Source organism: Polyodon spathula, chromosome 41 (assembly GCF_017654505.1).
Source record: "Polyodon spathula isolate WHYD16114869_AA chromosome 41, ASM1765450v1, whole genome shotgun sequence".
Classification (NCBI taxonomy): Eukaryota; Metazoa; Chordata; class Actinopteri; order Acipenseriformes; family Polyodontidae; genus Polyodon; species Polyodon spathula.
The window spans coordinates 528,018-555,035 of record NC_054574.1 but is presented as its reverse complement, the minus strand read 5'-3'; the positions used below and the strand labels follow the sequence as shown (position 1 = coordinate 555,035).

General features: G+C 42.7%; 1 protein-coding gene across 1 annotated transcript in view; it reads left to right on the top strand.

Annotated features, from left to right (window-relative positions):
• The window catches only part of LOC121305061 (seizure protein 6 homolog), an 86,062-nt gene that overhangs the window by 44,224 nt on the left and 14,820 nt on the right, over nucleotides 1-27,018 (top strand). Inside the window, exons 2-3 of the mRNA XM_041236588.1 lie at nucleotides 15,617-16,402; nucleotides 17,116-17,249. Of these exons, the coding sequence (XP_041092522.1) occupies nucleotides 15,617-16,402; nucleotides 17,116-17,249 (920 nt within the window). The remainder of the gene's footprint in view (nucleotides 1-15,616; nucleotides 16,403-17,115; nucleotides 17,250-27,018) is intronic.

Genomic DNA, 27,018 nt, shown 5'->3' with positions numbered 1-27,018 from the left:
TCTAGACAGAGTAACTGTAACTGCATGCAATCTGTCCTGGACAGAAGCCTTATCTTCTGTGGTCTCCTCACAGCCCAGTCACAGATTTAAACGCTGCTACTGGGTATATTAGGAGAGTCTTGGAAATGGTCTATGTACAGGAGATCCATTTTCCTATGCGGTGCAATGTGATTTCATTCACTTTAGGATGGCATGAAAATGGCAGCATGCTGCTCTGAAGAAACCCTAGCTAGACCATTAGCAGAGAACGACATTCCCAACAATGGCAACACAATGTGGAAATGATTACCCAGGCAGTGGTCCTGAACCGGTAGCATGCTGTCTGTGTGGTACTGATGTGGTACTATGGCACTGCAATGGATTACCATGTGCATGTGTTGCTTGTTCATGCCAAATACCAAAATCAAGTCTCTGGCTCAAATGAATCCCAGTAGGTCTAGAATCAAAACCTAGAACTGTGACCATCCATAACTAGTCTGACTCAGAATGTGCAGTTTTCCAATCAGCAGCACCACAGGTAGCAGGATTAATCTGACAGTGCTGTGTTGAAATGAATCCTAGGCGTCCTTCTATCATAGCCTAGTATCAGCAAGCATGGCGCACTGCAAAGTGCAAATTATACCGCAGCTATTACTCTTTAAAGAGAATTTCTCTATATTCTTTCAATTCAAAGCATGAACTGAAGATTGGGTATTTCAATCACTGCCTGCACCTAAAGTATGGGCTCCCTCAGTTTAATCCCTCAATCAGCCTGGACTTCACGCTCCAATCTACCTATCACTCGCGTGGAGCGAGAGACTGAGAGATGGGAAGTGCTTCCAACGGGAGAGTAGACAGGTTCCCTGCAACCCCAAAAAACTCCATTCCGTCGCTTAATGGCTGTGAGAAATTGCTTTTAGCGTTCGAGAGATGCCGTCTTGTTTTCGTGTTTTATAGCGGTGGGTGGGGGCTGTGCATGTGTGAAGGACTAGGCAGTGCACGGAGAATGCTGGCTATGTGTGTGGTGTGCGCTAGTGAGCCTCAGCGTGCCTCAGATGCCTCGGGATCCATGCTCTCTGCTCAGCTCTTGTTCCCTGCAGCTGTGTCCTCCCCAGGCGTCAGTGTATGTCGTTTACACCCCTCTGCAGGCCAGCGATCTGGTCTCTGATCTGGTATCTTACTGACACGCGTATGTTGTACAAATCGTGCTCCTGGCTTCCAGCTGTTTTGCTTTGCTCCGTGTTTGTGCAGCGTTTCACTTGTTTACCACGTTTCCTGCAATTCTTTTCTGCCGCATTTGCAATTGTTTTTTACTCTGCTTTCTTACACTTGAATAATTTTACTGCATTCAAACGTTACAAGAGAGTTTGTATTTATTTATTTGTTTCTTAAATTAGAGTGCATTGATAAGTGCAGGTTGTTTTTTTTATTGTGAATATGCTAAATAATATTCTAAAACACTAGTTTATTCATCTGGATAATTTATAATATCAGCATCATGTTAAGAAAAAATACTGGACTACTAACAGATTATGGTCTTCACTGTGGTACGCGGCAAATGGTCAAAGAATAGCAATTTGTGGCAAGCAAAAATATTAAATCTGAATAGCCTAGCTGTGCAGCGATATAACACCCAAAAAGACACCATAAGGGAATGAAACGCTATGCCAGTGCTTCAGCCTCCTATGAAACGAAACATTAAAAAAAACAACCCTGAACAGTAGAGCAACAAGTTTAAGCCGTTTAAAAATAAATAAATAAATAAATAAATGTTTATGTGGTGTTTTTTTTTTTTTTTTTTTTTTTTTTTTAGATATTTACCAAGTGTGTTTCTCTAGCAAAAGCTATTTGTGTTTTGAATCCCCAAGATTATGATGCCGCTGCAGGGATCATTTATTTTAGCAAAGTGCAGCCGGGGCAGGAGGCAGTACACCGCGCACTGGAGACAGTGGCAGAGGGAGCTGCGGGTGCTCCATCTTCCATACAAATGTCAGCTTGAAATGGTTTCTTCGTGTGCGACTGGAGACCACGATATTTCTTCATTTAACAGGATTGCAGGCTGCTGGTATCCAATCTGTTTCTAAGATACAGTGTCCCTATCCACTGGACTCTGTGATGGACATGCACTTCCACAAAAGTGGGTCAGTGGCTTTGCTTGCTACCGCTCAGAAGCAATTGCACGAATCACCACTGAACAGTACTAGCAGCAGAGTCCTGTACTGGGTGTACAGCAGAGAGTGCATTTATTAGAACACCCGACTGCTCCTGGAGTTTGTGATGTGTTGTGCATAAGAAATCAAACCACTTAGAAAATAGGCAAATTAGTGATTTTCTAATTTAATTGATGGCTTTAACAGACCATACCCTAACCCTAACCCTTTTCTGATACAATTGTGCACTAAAAAAAATGCATTAAGTACTAGTAACAATGCATAATAACATTGTAACTGTGCGAGTACACATGCATTTACCAAGTAACTACTCTGAGAATACAGAGTAATTAGAGACACTTCAAAGTGGTTTGGGGTTGGAATACAGACCTGCCGATTCGTTGCTCATTTGTAACTATTTTCTTCTGTGACCAAGAAACAACATCCATGATCTTGAGCTGGCTGAGAGGAGTTCTGAGCAATGGAGAGAAAGCCTGCCGTCACTTCCAGTTGTAGCAGCCATGTGGTTTTCTGTGTGCTAGTTTAAGAGTCGCCTTCAAGTTTTTTGTTATGTCTTGATCGCCCCAGCTTACTCGTGTGTGCAACAGTAAAGGGACAAAATTGTAGTTGACCGGGTCAGATTTTGGCAGTGAAGAAAATCAATTGCTTTCACTTGGTTATGAAATCACTTGAAGAGAAAGTCTTCCACATTGATGCCTGGTAAACCCAATGTATTCTGCAGGGAATCCCTCTGAAAGATGACACTTTGTCTACCTGCAATCACGCTACACAAATACAGATCCATATTAGACTGCCACTGTATGCTGTGCGGTAATACAAAATAACATCTGCCACTCGGAGATATTTTAATGGAAATTAATTGTATAGAATAAACATCATTATGTTGGCAATGATTCAAGAAAGATATTTACTTTATTCATTAATTAGCATTTAAAATATTTTGGCTATGGTGGTAATGAGACTGTTTTCATCCTTATTGCTCAATCGTAACACTGCTTAAAACGCAACGAAACCCCACCTGTCAACACCATTGTTGTTTGTCTTGTTATTTGGTAACGCTATAGGGGTAGCAGTGCTTAAACAAGCTAACTGGCTTATTGTAATGGCACTGTAAGGGTTAAACTCACAGCTACAGCTTGTGCATCAGGAATCTAGATGAAGCTGCCACAAGACACGTTACATGATGAGGAAACGGTGATTTTTCAGTAATTGTAGCTGTCTGAATCTGAAAGCCTCAATAGGTGTAGCCGTACAGTTCTGCCCGGTATCCGTCACTGTCAGCTTAAATATTACTGCAGATCTGTTCCCGTTCGGCAGGCGAGACAGGTTGTGTTTTTATTCAAAGTCAGTATTGCTGTTATCTTGCATTTGATTGCTGTGGTTTTTGTGCTGTATCTCTTCCACAGCAAACTAAGCTGAGGCATGATCCTGCTCACACTGCGCTCCGCTGTTCACACTAGGGTTCAGTTCGTACAGCACACAACTGGGCTGTCTCTGAGGCAGCAGCCCCTGTGCTAGGAAAGCTCTGGTTCTATTGATGTGTGGTTGTCGTGATGACCAGTGCATGCCCTTCCACTCAGGCACAGAGGATAGATTGCATGATGTCATCACAGGATTGCTGGGGCGACCTGTTAGCACTCGGAGCCTCTGCTTAACAGAATCGACAACAACAACAACAAAAAAGTTGTTTAGTTCTGATTCCGTCTCCTGTGTTATTCTGTGCATGTTTTCATTTACATTATGGATTATTAATTTGCCATGATCATTTTTAAAACCATTCTTGCTCACAGCCAGCGATCCGCCAGAATATAAAAGAACTACCGCTGCAGTCATACCAAACTGACCTTGAGCTACCACTTAGTACCGAACCATTGCATCGGTAATTATCCTTCGAATTTAAGTGGACGAGCAAGCACTTTGCAATATAGCAATATAGGTCAGTGTCAGGTGTGTGTTTCTCTCTGCAAACAGGACTTCAAAACAGCAGGACTTTTTTGGATAAGGCATGAGCATAAGGTCAATGTCGTAAGGGACTTCATGTAATTTAAGGGAGAAAACAGAAGCACCGTTTCAGTAGAAACACGCTGCCTGCTTCTTCTGAGGGAGGCCAAGTGGCAGCCGGTAAACAGCAGGACTGGTGGAGTGGCGGGGCTGTGGGGCGTCCTGGAGGTTAATTAATCTCGCTCCGCCGTCAGCCAGCTCCTTCTCTCATTGCTCCGCGCGCCAGATCAAACTGACGCTCGGAGGCAGAGGTGTACGAGGGAGCTTTCGCGATAAGAGAGTGCTGGAGGGGATTTGATATGGGGTTCTTCGAGAATGCAAAAGAACAAAAAACAAAGCTGAACTAAAAAAAGAACAAAAGAGCTAAATAATGCAAAGTGAGAGAGCTTTTTTTTTTGCACTTTCATTGTGCATTAAACATGAAAGATGAAGGACTTAAGTAGAAGACTTTTCGCAGCACAAAGATATAGAGTGGGGGGGGGGGACCACGATTGGACACCCCTGATGTAGAGTGTGTGGCTCGTACATGAATTGCACTAACAAATTAGAGCAATACACAGACACAGCAAGCTGATTGCTAGGAATAACCTGTGCATACTTTTCTAGCAATAATAATAATAATAATGCCATTCCGTAAAACGAACAGGTGGATACTGTGCTTCTATGAACAAGCAGATTGACAAGCTGCTACATCGCAGTGCACAAGCCTGAAGCATTCGTCCTGGGGTGACATATTCCATCTGCTGGCTGCTGAGCCCCCCCTGGCCCAATGGAAAGTATCTATCAGCATTAAAGCACTAATGCATATGCTGTCATAAATAATGAGTTTTTGTTTGAGGGCGTGTCAGTGTTGCTAGGGTTTACATTTCATTTTGCCTGTATTGATTAAATAGTTATGCTAACCAACCATGTGTGAGTGTGGCAAGATGTTGCTCTTCATTTTTACTTGAGTCAAACATTTCGAGGTAGTGCTTACTGGAAGGGCTGAGAAATCTGAGAAGATCCACGTGCGCGGTGCAGCTGTGAATCGCTTCCCTGCTGCTCCAGTTTGGGATGTAGATGCCCAGACAGGTTGGGTGCCTAGCATGCTCCATGTTTCTTCTACCTGTTTCACAGCAACCTGTTAAACACTCACAATACCAACATGTAATTGTACTAATCATGTGCAAAAATGTGAATGAATTGAATGATCTAACAAAGCAACCCACACATGCAAGCTTTCATCTGGAGGAGATTGTATCCTCCAATATTTACTGACAATAGTAAGTACTAATCTTCCAGCAAATAGGGATTCTGTAATGGACACCATGCATATAAAGAACTGAGATGAAAAGCAGGCCGGTGGCGTTTTATTAAAGGTTTTCTTCTCAGTTGTACTAGTAGTAGCGTTCCACGACGAGCAAAGTAAATGCAAAATAATTGTGAAAGTAAAAGTTAATTCAGGCTAGTGTTGGAAACCAAGGAGGCCAAGCTGACAGGAATACTTCTGTCCTGCAGAAGAGCTGCAGCATACAGGCCCTTTGAAACACACGTGAAGGAAGCTGGCAGATCAGCTGAATGAAAATAATAATAGGATCCCTGGATGAAGCGTCGCTGGGAACGCGGGTTTGTTAATGAAAGCTGAGCAATGTGCAATGCAATGCACTGGCTGTCACAAAGCCCGGCCGTGTCTTTAGTCTGCTGCTTGTAAGGGAAGGGAGATGCAGTTAACCCAGAGTGGAGACCATTAAGGAAGCACAGTGTGAGTAATCCTGATTAAAACATAAAGGGAGTATTGGCAACCTCTCAGCATAAACTCATTACATGTTACAGTATAATAAATGGATCTTATTAAAATGCATTCATTCTGGAGATGGGTTCATCTGAGCCTCTCTTACTGGGGAGCCTTGCTGAGTGCAGAGAGGTTATGGGCTGCACGTGCTTGCCCTGCAGGAGAGTCAACTACAAGCAGTTCAAAATAGATTACACTCATTTTATAATTCTGGTTTAAAAAAAAAAAAACAAATAGGGAAGGTACAGTATTTGGAGTGTGATAGATGATTTCAAAATTACATTCAGGAAACACGCACGCTGAAGAATAGCAGCAGAAGAACAGAACCATCTATCAAAACTAATGTACTGTAGTTGAATTCTTCTAACAGTAGAGGTTGTTTTTTGATGAGATCTTTTAAGATATGTTTCGTTCACGGTGCTACCAGTGCAACGAGCTGAAATTGCTACAGCTGCAAAAGTAAGCAACTTTTACAGCTATATTTAAAGGTACATTAGTTCAACGCCAACAGTGGGTAAGATGTTTTATTTTATTAATATGGATTTAGATCCTTTTAAATTTTTATCTATTTATGTTAAAGCACTCAAAGGAAATGGAAGAAGCAGACAGAGGTGGGTGCAAGAGTTGGGTGCAATATCTTTTTAATGGCAGGTCACATGTAGGCATCATTAGGAACAGTGTACCACAAAGGCTTGATAATGCAGTCATGCTGTACTGTGCTGTGGAGAGAAAGGAAACGATACAGCAGGGCAGTGTGTGTGTGTGCTCAGTGGAAGGATATGGGGTTATTTCACAAGGCCACTTACAGGATTCATTAAGACAGCGATGCACCATTCCACTGTAATGCTGCCTTACAGCACAATGCTCTGCATTCATTCAGCTGAGTGTATTCATTGTGACTGCCGCTGAAGCTCGCACCGAGGTCTGCAAGGACAAACTGCCTTTGTGAATTCTCCTCTTGCACTGCTGCTCCTCACAACGCCACTGTCAAAGAAAAACAAACAAGCTGCTCAGCCAGAGGTGCAGCTGTGCAAACGCGCTTCACTACCAGTGCTTGGTCATTACACAATAAAGAGTCTCACTCAGAATGAATGCATTAACCCCCAAACACTCGCTTGGTCATTACACAATAAAGAGTCTCACTCAGAATGAGTGCATTAACCCCCAGATGCGCTTCACTACCAATGCACTCGTGCTTGGTCATTACACAATAAAGAGTCTCACTCAGAATGAATGCATTAACCCCCAAATGCGCTTCACTACCAATGCACTCGTGCTTGGTCATTACACAATAAAGAGTCTCACTCAGAATGAATCGTTTGTTTTTAAACAATGGCTCAGGATCAATAAGGCTGTTTTAGGATGCGAATTCTGTGCTTATTAAGTTCAGCCACCATATAATAAAGTTTTTCCTTTTTAACTTGTTGTACAATTAAAAGTGTTCGTGAACTCGATTCTTATAGAAAGTTTAGACACAGTGTATAGTCAAGACAGTACCCCATGGCAACTTTTGCTTTGTAATAACAGACTGTTATATTCATATGTAGAAATGTCAACTATCAATAGGATTTTTTTTATTTTTTTTTTTTAATTCTGAGATTGTTCTTCTTGTGACAGAATAAGGCTATGGAATATGATTCCCCCTCCCTCGGTTTCAGAAAGAGGCTTGACATATTCTCTGTCACAGCAGAAGATTAATGACAGTAATAAAAGTGTGTGTTGGTGTAGGCCCACTAAACGTACCCAGCTTCTGTTTTAATTAAACAGCTCTGCGTGGGTATAGTTTGCTTTGGCTTTTGTGCATCTTAATTAACTTATCTTTAATGCTGCAATTTATGCCCTCTCTCAATGGAGCCGCTGGAGATGCACAATTCCTGACATGTCATCACAGTCTAGGGGTTCGTTTGGCCTGTGTGATCTGGTAACTGCAGCAGCCTCTGTGGCAATGTGGAGGATCTCGGACTGTGGTGCTGTCTCCTTTCACCGCAAAAGCCTCACTAATCACCGGGATATCTCTTGACACAGTGGCTTTCTACCTTGCCACTAAAAATAATTGAGTAATTGATACCTACAGGCTCAGTTACACAGAATGAATGTGATAACAACAGGGCCGGCAGGGCAATCCTGTTCATCGCATAATGGTGCTCCAGTTACCCCTGCTGCAGTTTAAATGAATTACTGAATATCACAAAGATAACGTGATCCTATCAGTGGCAGGTATTTAAAGGTTTCACAGTGATACAGCAGATGCAATGTATAATCATTTGTGTTTTCACAGTGCTTCTTTGCTCTTAATGGAATTGAATCTTCTTGATAAAAGTGCCTGTGTAGCGGATACAATATATAATTACTTATATTTTGGGAAGGATGGTACTTAATTTAGATGCCCTTATGTATGGACAGGAATAAGCCCCCCTTTTTAGCTGGGAAATTAGCCTCTTTTTTCTTGCTTTTGGAATCAGTAGCCCTTTTTTTTAATTAGCCCCTTTTTTGAAAAGTAGCCCCATTTTTGGAATGGATATACAATAGCTCGTTAAAGCATTCACTGTGGCAAGCTGGACTCCAGCTGTAGATTTTGATTGAGAAAGCCAATAAGAACGGATTCCGAAGCTGATGTAATAAATGGGTCTCAAGAATGAAGAATCAATTTATGATTCCGTTGGGGTTGGCAGGGGCAGAAAATATGAAAATGGATTCCACTGTTGAAAAATACCCAGCTGGTGATGGTTCTTTTACATCTGACCTGCAACAAGGTTCTCCCACACCTGTCCCTTCCTCTGATTTCTGTTCCTATCCTCGGGTCTAATTCTGAGTTTGTCAATAGTGTCCAGCTAACCAGGCTGTGAAATAAACTCACTCCATCGCTGAAATCCTCTCGAAAGCCAAAGTATTGGTGTAATAACCCACAGTAGCACATCCAGGGTTGGGAAGAAATGAATCATCATGGTTTGAATTTCATAAAGCAGTGTGCTAACCCGCATGATAATCCTTTATCTATACGCCTCTTGGACATGACTCAACTGTTTCCTGGACTGAGACTGGGCTGTCTTTACCACAAAATACAAACTGCATTGATCAGCGTTTTAAGTTCAAATAAATTAAGCAGCTCAGGCTGGCATTGCTTTAAAGGTTACCTTAGTGGAAACATAAATAACATTGAGCCGCGTTGTCTCAATTGGCTGAATGTAAGTTAGAGGATCAATAAAAAAGTAAGGATTGTTCAAATGTAAGCGTTTAGCCTTGAGGTTTAATTGGATTGAGATTTTTTTATTGGATGGACAGAGTGTGTGATGGTAAAGGCTGCATGGCGGTCTGATCTGTGTAAGCTCTCTGAAATGACAAAAGCTGCATGGTCGGCAATGGGCTCCCCTTTGTATAATTCCATGATTGCAACTGAGTATCTATTAGCACGAATGGATAAAGAAGTGACTTCTGGCATTGAGATCTGTCATAATAATGTGTGGTCGAATGCCCCGGTGGGTGGCAATCAAATGCAAAGAGACAGAGGATTTAATCACATCGGCACAATCGAGCACAACTGAATAAAAGCAAAAGAAACAAGCGTTTCCTTTTACTGTGATCTATTGTGTGTTTTGATAAACTGCACACTTATACACAGAATTGAACACCTGCATTCCAACTCATTGTCATGCAACAAGTGCTTTCAATGCTAAGAGTCCTGGAAATGCCTCTCTTGTATTAGTCCACAATTTCAATGTACCCACAGACCGTGGCTGGCACTAGAGTAATTATACAAATATATATTTATTAGATATTTCATATATTGAACATGTACAGAATCTTCTTTCCATGTTAAAGAATGTGTCATAAACAGGGATATGAGTAGAGTAGATAGAGTCTCAGCGAGCGGGGCAGGGTGTCCAATCAAAAGAGAGACGGGAGGAGTGCTCGGCACAGCCTCGTCCTGTGTAATAACATTGTGTTAGCGAGATGATTACCCGGGTTTCCGAGTCCCGTCTCTCTTTCAGTGACTGTAATTACAGATGGAAAGAACCGTGCAGCAAACATAATGCCATGTAAACAGACTGAGCTGGGCTCAAAGAAATTCAATTTGAGATTGAGGACCTATTTGTTTTACTGCAGGAGACACTTTTAATTTGTTAGTGGTGATGGGATTGTCTGAGTAACATGCGCCGCGTGGCTCTGCATGATTCTTCATTGTGAGAGAGAGGGAGAGCGCGTTTGGTTAGGCTGCTGCAGCTTATTTAGCGTTATTGTTGCTTTTAATCCTCCACTGGAATAGTGACATGGGCTTTGCTTTGTCATTCTGCAGACAGCATTCAGAGAGAAGGAAATAGAAAATGTGCGTGTTTGTCTACCACGCTTTCAAGTTTCACTACGCTGTTGCCATTGTGTGCTGTCATGGATTTTAAATGAACATGTTTTTTATATATTAATAGTGAAGAATAAATCAATAATTCGTTTTAGCATTGTCAGTGGCTTCAGTAGCAGTAAGCAAAGCAAGCAGACTAAACACTGAAGGTATAACTAATGAGGTTGCTCTCCAAGGAAATATCATTTCCATCGTATTAGGCGGCTTCCTATCTATTTCGATAGCCACACAGTAACTCAGAACTTGAAAGGCAAGCAAAGTAAAAAAAAATTAATTATATCTTAGTTTGGCTCTTTGCAGAGATTGTCTTGCTAAAGTCGAATTGGAATCATGAAATTCAGGGGGACTGGCTAATAGTGCATGCAATCAAGATTATATTATATCAGAAGTCTGCATGAAATAAGCCATTTTTCTGTAACAGATTTTGAAATATAACAATCTGATAAACATCAAAGCACTGCTGTGGGCGCTGTTCCCCGCTATCCCACAAAATATGTGTTACAGAGTTTCAAAGTCAGAGGAACTGCTGAAAGCATCAGTTTAAAGGCCGTCACCCAGGAGGAAGTAAACATCTCCAGACTGCCTTTGCGGTTCTCCCACTAACCCTCTGTGTGAGCTGGACTGACTTCCTCTCACATCTTCAATGCCACCGTGACATGGGCATGATATACCTGCGTCAAGCCAAGTGTAATCTGTTTGGACCGTATCAGCTGCTCTCTCCTAATCTCCTATGGCTTCACTCTACTACTGTTTCCACGTGTAGACAGCTGTGCTGCTGGAGGCCAGACGCAGCTCCCTGTGAGTGACGACTCCTTCACAGATGATGGAAAAGGCCGTTTATTCTCCTGTCTGCTCTGCGTTGAGTGTCTGTAGAATATGATTTTGATAATTAACTTTTCTAGCAAATATCTCACAAAGTAAAAGTATACGCAGAGCATAACTGCAACTAAACATTGTGTGCTGTACAAGCGCCTTCTTCAACCGCTGTGCACATGCTTCTTTTCAACTTAAAAATGTGTGTGTGTGTGTGTGTGTGTGTGTGTGTGGGGGAGGCATTGGCTGACCTCTCCAGCTCCCGGTGGGAATATAATCCTTTAAAAGAGCTCTCCCTTTGAACGCTGCAGTGTATCTTTAGCTGGTGCTAAATTATTGATGATGTACACACAAGGCTCGAATCTGTGTCCCCTAAGAACGGAGCTGCTTATGATCTTTGGTGTGTGTTGTGTGTTGACAGCCTCTTTTTAGCAATGCGTTTGTCATGCCGAATTTTCAAAAGATGTGGAGCACTATTGTGTACTCTAAGGACTCTAATAATTTAGAAATAGGACTGAACATACAGCACAATAGAGAGTATATAATCTGTACTCGGTAACTAACAAGAGAAATTGTCTTGGAGATAACCATCTCCTTCTGGTGAAGAGCATTCCCAGAATTTAGTTGGGCTTTCTGTATAGCTTTGTCTACTGGGCTGTTTTTTTTTTTTTTTCTCTGCTTTGAAGAGATGCTGAGCTGCATTACTGCAAGGTCCATTGTATTTACCACGAGACGTATAGGCCTGTGCGTCGCTGCTGCTGTGCATCTGTGCATGCTTAATGTTACGGGACTATATGCAGTGGCGAGTGGATGTAGTTTAATGGCAATTGGAGCGCCAAAGGGAAATGGCATGACAGGTATGTGACAGCAACACTAGATGCTCACATGTAACACTGCCATTGGGAAAAGTATGTTCGTGGTTAAAAATACACTGGAGATCTGCTTCGAACATCCCGGCAGAAATTACCTTAGGGGAAAGCGCTGTAGTATATCTCTGAATTATTGATTCTGTTTCATTTGAAAGCCAAACAGGTACAGTATAACTTGTCAACTGTGGCAATTCAGCGCAGAGCATGTCGCAGGTAGAATGTAATGTCTGAGGAGCGACAAATTAATATCCTGTTCTCCACACATGCTTTCTGTAATTCTAGCCATTTGAATTTGATTACAGCCTCCCTCAATCATATCTGATATATTTCACACCTTGCTTGTTATATCGTGACCGGATAAAACATTAAAAAAAAAGAAAATTGCCAACTCTAATCGCTAAACTGATTTCAGCTCATTATTTCTGGTTTCAGATCAAGTGATTTCTATTTTATTTTTTTTAAGAAAGGGGGGTTTGTTTAAATGGAATCAGATTCTCTACAGTACTGTCACCGTCGTTAACGTCTCCTGGTTTGTTTGTAAACCCTTCCAGTTAGGAGAACCAGGAGGTTTTCTATGTGTTTGCTATATCCACTCATATTAGCACACTGCTGATGCTGCCTTTAAAGTGAACTTGAAAAAAGCAAAGGACACAGAATGCTATAGCAGCTGCCAAAACATTAGACGAAGGCTTTGACTTTGGATGTAAAGTTTTATAGCGGAGAACAATCTTTACTTAACAGCAGGGATGGTTGAGGGGAGGTTATTCCTGCTTGGAAACGGCAGGGGAATGTGGTGTGCAGTGATCCTGTTGTTCCGCAGGAATCCGAGCATGTTGGGCTACAGGGAAAGGGTTTGAATTAAACCTGCTCTCTCTCTCTCTCTGTCTGTTTCAGAGCACGGGCTGTAACATTGTGTATTTCACCTGGGTCTGGCGATGGTTCAAAACCGCTGGAATTAACAATAACAACAGCTTAGAAAAACCAAATATAAACTCAACTGCAACTTGCCGTTCGAGGGATTCCCAGATTAAACATACTGCGTGACATGTTTGAAGAGAACAGGGAGGACGTCTGAACTGACTCTTTCATGCTGATTTATGCCAGAGTTGAAAGGTTACAATATTGCATGAGGCTTGATTTCTGAAAGAGAGGCTATTCATTCAGAAGAGTTTATCTGAGTCTAGAGAGGAAATGCTGAATGTTTACACTAGTGAAGCTCTTCTTATCTAATATGATGTGAACCCGTGCAAAGCATTCTATTGATTTTCATAGCAACCCCTATCCTCCTTCTTTCACCTCGCCGGCATCAGTATGCATATTATACAATTCCATCACATCTGGGAGGGAATCAGAATCATCTGCAGGTGTAAAGAAAGAACATAATTGCTTCTCCAAGGTGTGCACGTAGCTCTTCAGAGAGAAGGGCTTCTCCCATCTCCATCCTTTCAGACAGTACATAGAGATGCAGTTCTGGCTTAGCCCCAGCATTTGAATTGGTTTCATGATTTGTAGCATTGCTAGAGTAAGCCACGTGACTACAGGTGTTTGGATGCACTTGTAATGCTGTGTTTTGATTCTGATGTAATTCTACCCCACAATAACTTTATAATCCCAAGACCTGTTGATGGCCAGCTGTGACCTACTGTAAACCACAACTCACTGGTGAATGCCTAGGTGTGTGCACGAAGCCCAAGCCTGAAATCCAAACCATACCGATTCTGCTCAAATGCTCGTTTCCTAACATTGGGATTTGACACTAAAGCAAGGAAAGCATTCCTGGATGTTTGCGTGCCTCAGTGTAATCCCCTGGATTTAAAAGCTGCGGATCTGTGAAATGACATACTACAAGTTAGAAGAAACAGATAATCAGTTTTCTGAGAATGAATGTTTTGGCTTGGGAGAGCCTTTAAACAGCTTGTAAGAATCTGTAATGACAATGTCAGGGCAGAATGTCAGCATTGCTGATTGCAATGCCAATTAGCTTGTTTGAGTGCATCTCATTTCTGTTTACCAAGGAATATATCCCCTTGATAAAGTAATCATTATTATCGACAGGAATCTGATTCTCTTTAGCTGTAGCTTTCCCATTTTGGTGCCCCAAGGCAGCCCTGAAATACAGCTCAGCAGTCAGCTTTAATCACTTACTTTGGATAAACCAAATTAATTTCCAGAGCTACTGCTGCTTTTTTACATTTAGATGGGTTTAGAGGGCTGAGCACTCGCTCTTCAGCTGTATTGAAAGTGGATGTTGTACTTATTAGATTCATGGTCCCAACACACGAAAAAAATAAACTAAAATAAACCAAGGTTAAACAGGGTTTCACTGGAGGATGTAAGATATTGAACTCTTGTTACTTCATTTAAATAGGGGCATTAACATTAAACATTTCATTCAATGCACTTTGGTACCTAGTCAAGCTCTTAGAGCCAACCTAATGAAATGGTACTAAAGACAGTAAAAGCAATGGAAGCAATGCCAGATACATTTACAAGATGTGGGTGGGAGCTTCTGTATACCCTTGCAGAGGAATGCCAGTAATGACCCTCGTGGAACATGGGAATCAGTCGTCAGCATTCACATTACCAGTACAACAAGGCATACAGCTATCATAGTGTTGCAATGGCAAAGTGTGCTAGCTGACACCTTTCTGAGACTAGTAGACATTAAAGAATTGAAATATTACCATTGCTGTGCCCTGCTGCCAATGATTTGTACCATTGTAGCTGCCCTTGTGCTGACATAGAAACTTGATTGCCTTTCCATTGCGCTGCATCTCCACTAAACTGGATAAAGATTTAAAAATGTGAAGGGTTGGTTTTGTGTCTGCTAAGAGCTGTCCTAAATTCAAACTCTGACAGAGTATTACATGCCACAGACTTTCTACAAGGGCATCAAAGGGAAAGAAGAACATTACAAGTGAAGAGTAAATTACCAAAAGGAGAAACACTGTGCTTGACAGCTTGCAGCCCCGTCTGTGATTTATTAATCTTTGTTTGAAAAAAAAAAAAAAATTGGTTGAAAAGGGCGCTGAAGTGTTACATCTGCTCTGTATCCCAACTAATCTTATTATTTTGTTTTATTAATTTTGTTTCTTGTGTTTTTTTAGTTTTTTTTTTTTTTTTTTTTTTTTTTAAGTACAGTATGATAGGCTTGAAAAATCTGCAGGGAAATAAACAAACATCAACAGTCTACTGATGTATGCTTCTGAAAGGCTGGCTTGGAGATCAAACATGGTCAAACGTGAAATGACAGTCAAAACTGGTGCTGAGCAATTCAAAGAACAGGGGCTTTGAAGACACCAGACAGTGTTCATAATTCAACATTTGCAAAACCTTTAAATCACATCCCTCGTATTCCTCTTTAACACAATTTCAACATCCGTTTCATGCTGTAGCACCCATCATTATGGACCATATACTGCAACTAGCCAGGCATAGTGGTCCAGTGGTTAAAGTCCAGGGCTTGTAACCGGTACGATGTATTCTGTATTTCAAGTGCTGTTCAAACTTTAGGGACCACAGTGTTTCTTCATCACACTATTTGGATTTTAGTAACAGTTGATCTTTTGCGCAGAGTTGACATTGAGTGCCAGCACTTTTTATTCACACGCTCCCTAATCTGACATAGATGACTAACTCTGATTTCCTCTCTTTTTAGGCTTCAACTATGAAGACATTAACACCGTGGGAAGCAAGACCGCCGGTACGGTGAAGTCAAGCGTCGTGCGCAAGTCAGCATCAACGACACACGACCCGGAAGAGGAAGTGCGGCTTGTCACCACAGCCCCTCCCATCAGCTTCCACAACCACCACCCGCTGCTCGAGGAGTTCATTCACGAGACCCTGCTGAAGAGGGACTTCCTGGGACAGGAGCATTTCTTCAGCGCTGGGGTGGAGACCTCAAACCCGGCGACAAACCAGGTGAGACGCGATGACCCCGCGGCGTTCTCTGACATTGCCACGGCAACCTCCGTGGCATCCACGTCGCTCATGATGACCGCGCCAACCATGGCTGAGGCTGTGGCAGTTTCCGTGGAACAAAATGCTGCCTTTAAAGAGGAAGTGGGAACTCCGCAGATGGAGAAGGAGAGGGTGGCTGTCACCGCAGACTCTTTAACCACAGCAGTCATAAAGACGACCCTCCCTGACCACCAGGGCGGCGTATTTCAAAACAGCCACCGGCCGTTTACTACTCAGCCAGCCGCTGTGCTCACAACAAGCCCGGCAGAGCCCAGTCCAGAGCAGGTATCCACGGTGACCGACGACACACCAACAGCCCTGGCGGGGACCTCCAGAACGGAGGTGGAAGAGCCAATCACTGAGCGAGGCACGGGGACGGCCAGTGAGGTCACAACAACGACATCATCATCGGGAGACACTGACGAGGAGACAACCACCACCACTATCATCACTACCACCATCATAACCACCGTGCAGACACCAGGTAGATAGCTGTGATTCTACTTCTTCACTTGTGTGTGCATTGTTGTGTTAGAACCCAGTGTAATCAAATGCAATGTCATAGATAGAGAAGTTCTGGAATCTGTAGGCAATCGCCTGCTTTTAAGTGTACAGTAGCTTCACCCACTCTGCAGCGGCAATACTTTACACAACAGCTCGGCAAGTAAATGTGCTAATTGACCGTTTACCTGCCAAGCCCTTTAAAGTGCCGCGGAGAATTCGAAATCAATAATAAATTTGAATTTAAACACTGTATCAGGGGAAGGTTCGACTTAAGTGGTGCTCTCACAGCCCTTCATTTGCATGGAATGCGTTTGCTTCCCCCTGCAATTAACAAAGACGCAATCAGAGGGAAGCGTGCATTTTGATGTCCGAGGAGACGGCAAGAGGCAGAGAAAACACAGGGGGCCTGGCGATGTCAGATGCGCTGCCACATCTTCATAATCAAGCCGTAACTATTTTATTTTCTCAAGTGGTCTCTTTCCTCTTAGCTGGCTAGTGATTAAAGGAAACAAATGAGGTGTGTAAGGTTTTTCAGCTTGAGTCACACTTCAGTACAGTCAGTACAGCCATTGAGGGGGGCAAGAGATTTCTACTGATCCAAGCCCTTTAAAGGAGTCAATCTGGGGCCCGACAGAAAGTGGAAAGGGATCACTACTATGAAGCTGTTCAGTTCTCTGTCTGTTTTCTTTACAGTTCCGTGCAGTTCCAATTTCACAGGCCCCGAGGGTTACATTGTGTCGCCGCGATACTCCAGTCCCCTGTACTACACCAATCTGGACTGCAGCTATGCTGTAACTGTCTTCATGGGATATGGAGTGGAAATTCAGGTCAGTGCCCTTCTTTTCTGTTCTCCTCAAACGCTTTGCTTTATTTATGAGAGGACAAGAGGAAAGGATATTTAAGAGAATGACGCTGTGCTCCACACGCGAACAGCAGCTAGGCTTTGTTTATAGATTGACTGCTGCAGCACCGAGCCAGTGAGGAACAAAACCAGTGTGTAGACCCGGTTCCAGTGCTCATACTGTACCATGACCCCACTTAGGTACGTAGTTCTAAATGCAAATAATGTGGTAATGCTATGAGATAGGGCTTCTGCTATAAGTTGTAACCTGGTTGGATTTGGGCTTGAAAAATGATAACATGTACCCAGTGGATATTACAGTTTCCCTGCAGATCTTATTGACAGGTCTGAACTGTCTTTCTGCGTTTGTTAGCTGTATCTTCTTTGCCGCCTTTAATCCATTTTTTCTGTAGAGCTGTATTAACCTGATCTCCTCGTTGCTCCATCTTCATACTGCAACTCTATCAGCGCGCTCCCTTGTCAGTGTGGCTTTGTGGAGCGTTCTGACCCTCTGTATGAAACCTCATTTGAGAGGATGCACTTGAATTCATTTTTGAAGAACATATTTGTTATTACCCTTGCTGTTTCACTTGCTAGAAAGCCCTTCTCAATAAAAACAATAAAAAAACCACGCACACGTCTGAAAAATATTGTGTTAACACTGTTTAAACCCCTAATTCAAATTCTTTACAGTGCATTCCCAGCGCACTCACACACTCCCGCAAGAACATGTTATTGACTGTCAGCACAACACAAGCAATAACGCAAGTACCAAGGCATTAAGAAAGAAGGATGATTAACTCCCCTAGTCTGGACATCTTACCTGGTTTCAATTCAGCAAACAATAACTCTTCCCAAGTGTTTTTTTATAATGCATCGTAAATGACAGACATCATTTAGGACTGCTTTCATTCCATTGCATATTGAATGAAGTTGTAGATTCATCTTTTGTTTTTAATCGTTTTGTTATGGGTTTTTTCGCTTTTTTTTGTCGGTATGAATGATTTACGTTACCATTTGCATAAGAAGGAGCAGACCGCTGTTTATAGGCAGGTCAATAATTATCCTTTCATAAATGTATTCCTGCATTAGTTAGCGATGCACAGCTTCCTATAATTATCTATTCATAAAGCATTCCTGCATTAGTTAGGAATGCACAGCTTCCTATAAGCTCTGTGCTTTGTCTGCCGAGCGGTTCTCAGCCTGGGCTTCCTCTTTCATGATGATTTACTCAGATGCAGCGCTTGGAAGAGAACGATCATGAAATTTACAACAGCTATTACCCCTTTGACCTTCCAGGTGGTTTGTCTAATATATTTGTATTGAAGAGGGGTGTACACTGGAAATGCATCTCCATGTTTCACGCCAGCTCGCTCCGGGGGGAGTACAGCTCTCCAGGATTACACTGAGTCCCCGGGTCCATGCCGATAAACTGCTGAGTGGAGGAATAAATATCCCTTTTGGTTTTTTATTCTAGTTTGTTTTTTTTCAATTATTCAAAGTGCTCAAGATGTAAAGATGCCGCTGCATTTATCTCGGAATTGATTGCTTATGGATTAGCTTTCCACTCCTTTTGTTTGTTTACGACTTATTTTGATACTCTGCCGTTAAAGTCTCTCTCCGGCACCTCTTTGCCTAATTACACCAGGGCTTACGTTTCCAGTGAATGGGCTAAAGAGCTTAACACAGGGGAATAAAAAGGTCAAAACTGCATTCATGAACACATGAGGGCCTACTGTATCCAATTAGCTGCTTTTGTTTCCAGTAGTATTGTTCTAATCTTTAAACAGGCCAGCGTCTGTTTAATATGGTCAGCTGTATTAGTAAAACACACACACGCACACACACACATATATATATGCCTCGATGAATAGCTACACACGCAGAAAAGCAAGCCATAGTTTCCAGGAGCATGCACCAGAGCTCCTGTGAGGTCGATTGGCTTGTGTGAACATGACTAATCGGTGTATATACATAGATGTCCTGGGAAATGCATAAGGGAAACAAATGCTTCTGTGTTTTTCAAAGTGTTTTTTGCAGACTAGTGATAGTGTCCTTGAGTCGAGGCAGCAGCTGTTTTTTTAAGGCATTAAGGGGTCTTTAACACAGACATCCAGCCCTTTGGATGTCACAACATCACCGCACACCATGTGGCTTTCACATGGGTTACAGCCAGGTTTCTGCCTTCTGCACACACTGTGAACCAGTGACTTTGTGGTTTTGAGAGATGTGTTCTATACAGCACTGAGCCACAGGGATGTGTTGTATACAGCACTGAGCCACAGGGATGTGTTCTATACGGCACTGAGCCACAGGGATGTGTTCTATACGGCACTGAGCCACAGGGATGTGTTCTATACGGCACTGAGCCACAGGGATGTGTTCTATACGGCACTGAGCCACAGGGATGTGTTCTATACGGCACTGAGCCACAGGGATGTGTTCTATACGGCACTGAGCCACAGGGATGTGTTCTATACGGCACTGAGCCACAGGGATGTGTTCTATACGGCACTGAGCCACAGGGATGTGTTCTATACAGCACTGAGCCCCCCCAGCACACTCAGCTTGGGAGAATAACTTCAGCTCTGCATCAATCTCAGTTCAGGTCACTGTGGGCTTCCGAAGCACTGCGAAAGCTAGCAGCTGCACCAAGAGGGATATCGTTTTTTCTTCTTTTTTTTGTTCTCATTTACTGCAAATTCAGCTTTTCTAACTTTCCAGTATTTTTGCAACCTAATGAAAAAATAAATAAATAAAAAAAACCCTCAGCTGTGAGTTGTTTCTTGTCTGCGATTTACAAATATATCTGCAAGATTTACATCCCTGTTAAAAAAAAAAAAAAGCACCAGTATAGCTGTAAGGTTAAACATCAGCTCCTCAGCGGGGATTCGGCAGGGATACAGAAGAAAAATGAAAACGTCAATGAAAGTAATTAAGACCTTTACAGCCCCCCCACCCGAACTACTGTTACAAAAGATTTACTGGAAGATTATAACACGGTCCTCTTTACATGCCACAGAATTTCTCATAATCAATGAAAGGGTTCGCGAGATATAAAGAGATGTTGGAGTGAGGAGGGTTTAGCAGCTCCCACGCACCAGTGACAGCGTTATTTAGAGCATTTCAATTACAAAAGGCATTTTTACATTGATCACAAATCCTTTCAGTTACAAAAACGTAACAGGCTCTCTACAGGTTCTAATAAAACAGATTCTCAGTCAAGATAAATCTGTAATGCAGCACCTTTAGTTACTGTTGCAGAAGGTAATTGAGTGTCAAGTGAGTCTTTAGTCCTATTTCTGTAAAGTTCAATAGATGCTTCAACATTGTACTCGCTGCGGCAATTCAGTGCGGCATATTTATTAGCCTTTCCTTTGTGCCGGTTATAAACTTTCCCATCTGGCAGCTTGAGAACCTACAATAGCTCCTCGCATTCTTCCACCGTTACTCAGAATAACGACGGGGAAACGAGGCTGTCCTGTCAGTTGCTATGGCTACAGTTATTACTTTTCCCCGCGAAACTGTAAGCAGGCTTAATATAAATAAATAAATAAATAAATAAATAAAATGAAGAGTTGATGCAACGAAATTGATGCAGTCGTTTAAGCTTCATGAGATCCAAAGTAGAAATGTGGTATAATAACCTAGCGTGTAGTGTTTGGGAAACAAAAAGACTCTTATAATTCAATTGACATCACAATCTCAGCAGCTTTAATTGCTGTCATTAGGAAACAGGTAAACAACCGGGGTTTACCAGGCACTGACAAAAGCATGTTATTATCAAAGAAATGCATTGCAGGGACAGAGAGGTACGCTTTGCAATGAACACAAAGGCTTCAGGTTTAGTTAACATGGTATAGCGGGTTATTCAGCACACTGGGAGGCTTAGCCACCATGGCGTACAGGGCCTGGGCAAAGCTTTAGGAACACCTGCCATGATACCGTCAATAGGGCAGCACGATTTAACGAGTCTGCAAGGTGTTAAAACTGTCCCTGGCGATGAACCACGCCACAGGGTCTGTTCTGCAGAACTGCTTCATCACTTCAGAGCTTCACAACAGGTAAGATGTGGGGTATTTTTTCATTTGCTACTACGACCCCTTGAAGCCACACAGTCTGTCACCTTTCAGCTTCTTCCCTGGGAGGATGCAAATCAATGAGCTGGCGGCCCTGTCTACCATATCCCAGCCTGTCCCTGTGCTGGTCTAAGGCGAGATCCAGGACATACTGGAACATGCGTCTTGAGTATTCACACCCTCCCTGCATTGTTAACTCTGAATTCAAACTTTACGTTCCCTTTGGCATTGACATGTGATATATACGCCTGTTATAAAAAGCTTTAGCTGGAAAGGAACACATTCTCATAGTATATAGTCATACTGCGTTATCAGTGCCTTGGAGTGCTGGACTTCGCCTGCATTATTCAGGAATCCTAAAGAGGCTGTTTGCAGTAAAAAGGCAGCTTAAATCAGAGGGACTGAAGGGCAGCATCTGCCCAATGAAAGCGAGGTAGAACCTGAGCGCATGACTTCAGTGGGGCAAATTAAAGTGAGCAGGAAATGAAACAAGGAGAGTGAACAAACAGGAGGTTTGTACCATTTCAGATTTTACTTCAAAGAGTTGCACTTTGCTTTTTTTAAAGGGAGATAATACTAGAACACAAATACTTACCTATGCTTTTAACTTACATTTCTGTTTATTATTGACAGAGCACCTACATTATCAAACCATGTTGTGCAAAAGCATGCAAATGCCTTATAATCCTGGGGTCTGTTAGAATTGTAGGCTAGATTATATTGCTGAAGGAAGCGAACTGGTTTATATTAACCTCATTAACTTATTCCTATCTAGTTTCTCGTTGACTTTGGGAACTTGCACGTTCATTAAAATGAGGAGTCTTTGAAATGCACAGGCGAGTGGAAGCTGCCTAGAATACAAATGACTTCAATGCTATGCTCCATCAGAGACCCTCTCTGTGTGCATGCAGTAGCAGTGCGTTTTATGGGTTTATTTGAATAAACAGTCATTGAAACAAAGAGTTCTCCCGGGGGTATATACTGAGGAATGAGCCAGAAAATAACCTGACTGTAAAACTCATTTATAGAATACCAAACATTGCTTCTGCATGTTCTTTTGTTTTCCTTCGTGCTTTCAAGCATTCTTTCTGGTATGGAATGCAGTGTGGAGGATTGGGATAAGTATCCATATTTTTATTAACATGGCCTTTTATCAGCTTTAAAAAAAGAGTACAACACATCAAAAACAAAATTGCTCGAATGTTGATGCTTTTTAACCCCTCGACGGAGTCAGAAATTATAAGAGGCTTAACGGTTGCAGCCAATGAGATAATCACAAGAAACTGACCTGTTTGGCTAATCCAGTCCCTATGGACTGTATATCTTACCACTGTAAAAGAAACATACCTATATAATACTAAGAAATAAATCTGGTTGCTGTCTGACTTCCACTGCTCTACTCCAGCTAAAGTAATTACCCACCAGTGCCTTCTCCCCTGCCATTAAACCAATCATCTGCTTTTCCTAATGACTGAGATGCTGTATCCCAAAGACACTGCGGAAGAGAAGTGAACTGGAAAACAGCAAGCGTAACAGACTGCCTCGAAGCCAGGCATGCAGACTGAGAGCCTTCTTGAAATAGTGCATCAGCTACCATGGGAAGGTCTGTGGAGTTGTTTCAGTGGCTACGACCCCCTTCAAGCAGCAGCCGTGTTTGCTGTCCAGCAGGTGGATTGGGGTTATAACGTTTACATCGTCTCGCAGTCGCACTGGACTATCAGCTCTGTTAAGAGATGTGGACAGTGACAGATTCTTCAGCAGCTTGGCTCAGTGTAATCTCTACTGGAAGCAGCAAGCAATTACATTCCTCCTCTGCCCCGATCCATACCTCTCAACATTTACAGTGAGATCAGATCAGGAGGCGCTTACGCTAAATCAAAATAGGGGAGCTTTAATTACCTGTCACATACTAGGAGAGGCAACTCAACGCTAGCAGAGCTGTTCAGCGCCAGCTATAGCATGGGCTTAACGTCTTCATTAACCAACCAAGAGCTTCAATGCACATTTAGTTAAACGAAGTGGACCTGCTAAGGTTCGGCTGCATGCTCAGCCATGCCGACATGTCCAGGGCCCACGGTGGTGAGCCTCTGTGTTGAGCCGTGCTGCGTCTTTCAGGGGTTCTGTTTTTAACCACTCCCCCACAGGGCATTGAGAACAGAGAGAGCCAGCTGGGCTGGAGCAGGAATGTGAGGGCTACATGGAAAGAACTGTGTTGGGAAGGCAGCAAAGGAACCAGCGGAGGGTTCTGTGTATAGATATGCATGCCTGAAACTAACCTGCCTGAAGTTATGCATGAGAAGGCTGGAAATTTCACAGTAAATCAGAGACTTGCTGCAACTTCTGAGCGTCAGTCTGTTGTTTTTTTTTTTGGGGGGGGGGGGGGGTGTGTGTGTGCGGTATACATCTTCACCGCCTAACACCAACCCTTACAACATGCTAGAGGATTCAGAGCGTCTCAGTTTCTGCTCTAGAGCAAAGTTAGCACCACTTTTGATTTTGTTTAAAGGAAAAACTAAATGTACAAAACTGGTGCATTTAAGACATTTGTTTTAGTGCAGGTTTTTATTGCAGTTTTCTCATGAACAGTTAGATTAGGTACAGTTCCATTTGCAACCCATAGGATAAGCTTGTCAAAACTTCAGAGAGAAAACAGCCTGCAAAAAGATTTTCAACGCAAGAGAATAAATCTAGACTGCTGCTGCGAGGGCAGCCCACAGTCTTTACAGCTTTAAGAGTGAGGCTGGAACTTTAACAGCTTACAAGGATTTACTCTAAAACTGTTGCAAAGAACAAAGGTGTCATGAAAAAGCCTAGAGAGGCTTCAAGATGTTATTGTGTGAATTGAAGGGCACAGCATCAACAGAAAAGTTTTAAAATGCCCACTGGGATACCATCAGCACACCACTGTAATACACAGAAGAAACTCTTCCTCAACCAGCAGCAGTCTCCAGCATTACCAGCGACAGCAGCACAATGGAATAGACTGGAGCGGAGATCACAGCACTGCACAGGTGTGAGTAATACAGTGCAACGAGTTCATTGTATGTACTGACATCAGTATGAGGCACATACTTGTCTCTCCACTACAGAGTTTGCTCTTCAGTTGAATGGCAAGACATTCTTCTTAGAACTGCGAGGTTAGACACTTCTGTCAAGCCCTTGCCTTTATGCTCAATTCATTGGGCTGAGATGCCAAGCCAGTCTGGTGTCAGTGCCCATTAAAACGGTTCTGAGCCAGTCTGAGTTAAAATTGCATTGTCTAAAAAAAAATGTGGCCTGATCTGTGAGTTTTCAAAATGCAGCAGCAGGAGGAGGAAGGAAAAAAAACTGCTACATATAAAATTCAGAGCCCTAGGCCAAAAATGGCATTGCTTGATCTGCCTGCATTTTTAAACTCATCTGCTTGTCGACATGTTTCGATGGCCTGCGATGCCAGACTTGAACAGGGAGAGAAACTAGTGCTATTGAATAGGTGGAGGTGGAATAGGACAGACTCTTATACAAAAACACTGCCCTGAGAAAACACAGCAGTGCCCATTGCACAATATGTAATGTATGCAACAGTACTACATTACACACTTGCCCAGTGCATTGTGATGTATAAGCATGTCTTGACACTCCATTCTTTCCAGGTACAGATAACCTTGCTACATGGTAAGCCAGTCTGCTTTCACATTATTGGATTCCAGGCTCCTACTGTAAGCTTGGTACTTGTTAATGCAGTGTGTCCTGCCCAAGTGGAGTCATTCGTTTATCAGTGGGCATCTGAAAAGAGATAAGAACAACTTCAGACAAGGTCGGACTTGAGGGGATAACAAAACAATACAGTCCGCCTAGTTCAAAACTAAAGTAGTAGTCGTGGTCATTGTAGTAGTTGTAGTATTGGCTAAAATCTTGTATCTGCTCATTCTTTTAAAGGTATCTTGGTGTTACAAATCAACGTACATTTTTGGGAACAGTGTCACACAATATTGTAATGGCAGCAGCACATATAAAGTCTGTACTGTACTTCCTGGATTGGAACAAAAACCAACTACAGTGAACTAATCTGCGCCTGCCCTCTATTCTGCACTGAGGACAGTCTAGCTCCATGTAGCAGGAGAAGCTGTATACCAAACTGCCAGTATCCCATATATCTGTCTCTTGAGTATTTCAGATTCCCAGGAGCATGAAAGCAGGCATGAAACGTTATAGGGCGTCAAAAAGCAACCTGAACACGAAGCAAATTAAGCCCAAAATTTGCTTTTCAGCAGCAGCTGTTTATGGTTGCCTAGCGACAAAGAGGTTCTAAGATCCTGCTGTTCCTCTGTTGAGAAGTGAGGTGCCGTAATTGTAATGGCAGGATGATTGGTAGGCTATAAAAAAGGCTTTCCCGCAGTGTTAATAACTGAGAGATCCTCTCAAGGAATATCAGGTTCTGCAGTGTCTGTGGTGTGGTTTTTGGTGCTAGGAGGCGCTGTGCCACTGAAAGATCCTCCTTAATGTGGCTGGCTTATTTAAACAGAAAAACTGTCCTTTTTTAAATGGAATTCTTAAAAGGAAATTGTACCGAAATGAATTCATAATGGACTGTGCGAGTAAAGAAAGACACAGCCATGTGAGTCAATCCTACACCGGCGATGAAGTCTAAGGAAATCAGAGCAACTTGTTTCGGACTTCAGTGCTGTGACAGTACTCGAGCAATACTTAACCACTGACAGCCTCTGGAAGAGATGATGAGGAAGAGTGACCTGGAGCAGAGCGGGGGATCTCCAGAGCCTTGGTGACGGGTGACTGAGTGAAGATGATCAGACATGTGTGGAGGATTTCTCAGAAATAAGAAACGGGCTTGGAGACCATGTGCTGCGTTTACAATACCTTTGCTTGCTTCACTTCCTTCACTGTGCTAGACCTGCTAGAAACCTCCGCCCAGCAATGCAATCTCCATAGCAATTATGAATGTGATATGCCTGAAACGATGTGTAGTCTAGAAGGGAACCGAACGGTTATCCTTGCCTATAAAATCGTGAGAATTATAGAAGTACTGAAAAGAAGCGATTAGGTTTTTTTTTTGACAAGCATTTCAGTGAAAAGTCTTTGGAACAGTGTTTTCAATTGGTTGAATAATGTGAGGATCCCCGGGACTCATAACAGACTCTCGTCAAACGCTGAGTGCTTTGCTCAAGTGAGCGTGGCTTCTTTTGGATTTGTTGGGTCTCATGCTTGTCTGCACTGAGAGATCTGGGGAGTGTGTCTGTAAAAAACACTATAAAACCAACTGGGGTCAACTGGACGCATCAAAAGTGGACGGGGACAAAATAACTCTTAAGTAGTGTAAAATGAAGTTTCTGATCAATAGCACATGGTTCCATATTGGCCCCACTAGAATCTTAATCCGGCACATGTTTACTTTGTATTTCCTGATTGGGTTCCAAATATGATGCAGTGTGGTTCCAACGGTTCCATTTAGAATCCTCGAAGGAGCCTTCTTTTCTAAGAGAATGTGCATTGAGTGCCGCGCTACTGCTTCACTCCATTCTGCTGAGAGGCATGTTTTTAAACCTCTGATAACCTGCAGCAGGAGCCAGGGAACCGCTTCCCTCCAGCCTGGCTGCATGAGCCATATCCCCCCAGACCTCTGTGTCTCTGCATGTACAGTAGCCCATTAAAGCTAAGCCTATTAAAACTCAGCACTAA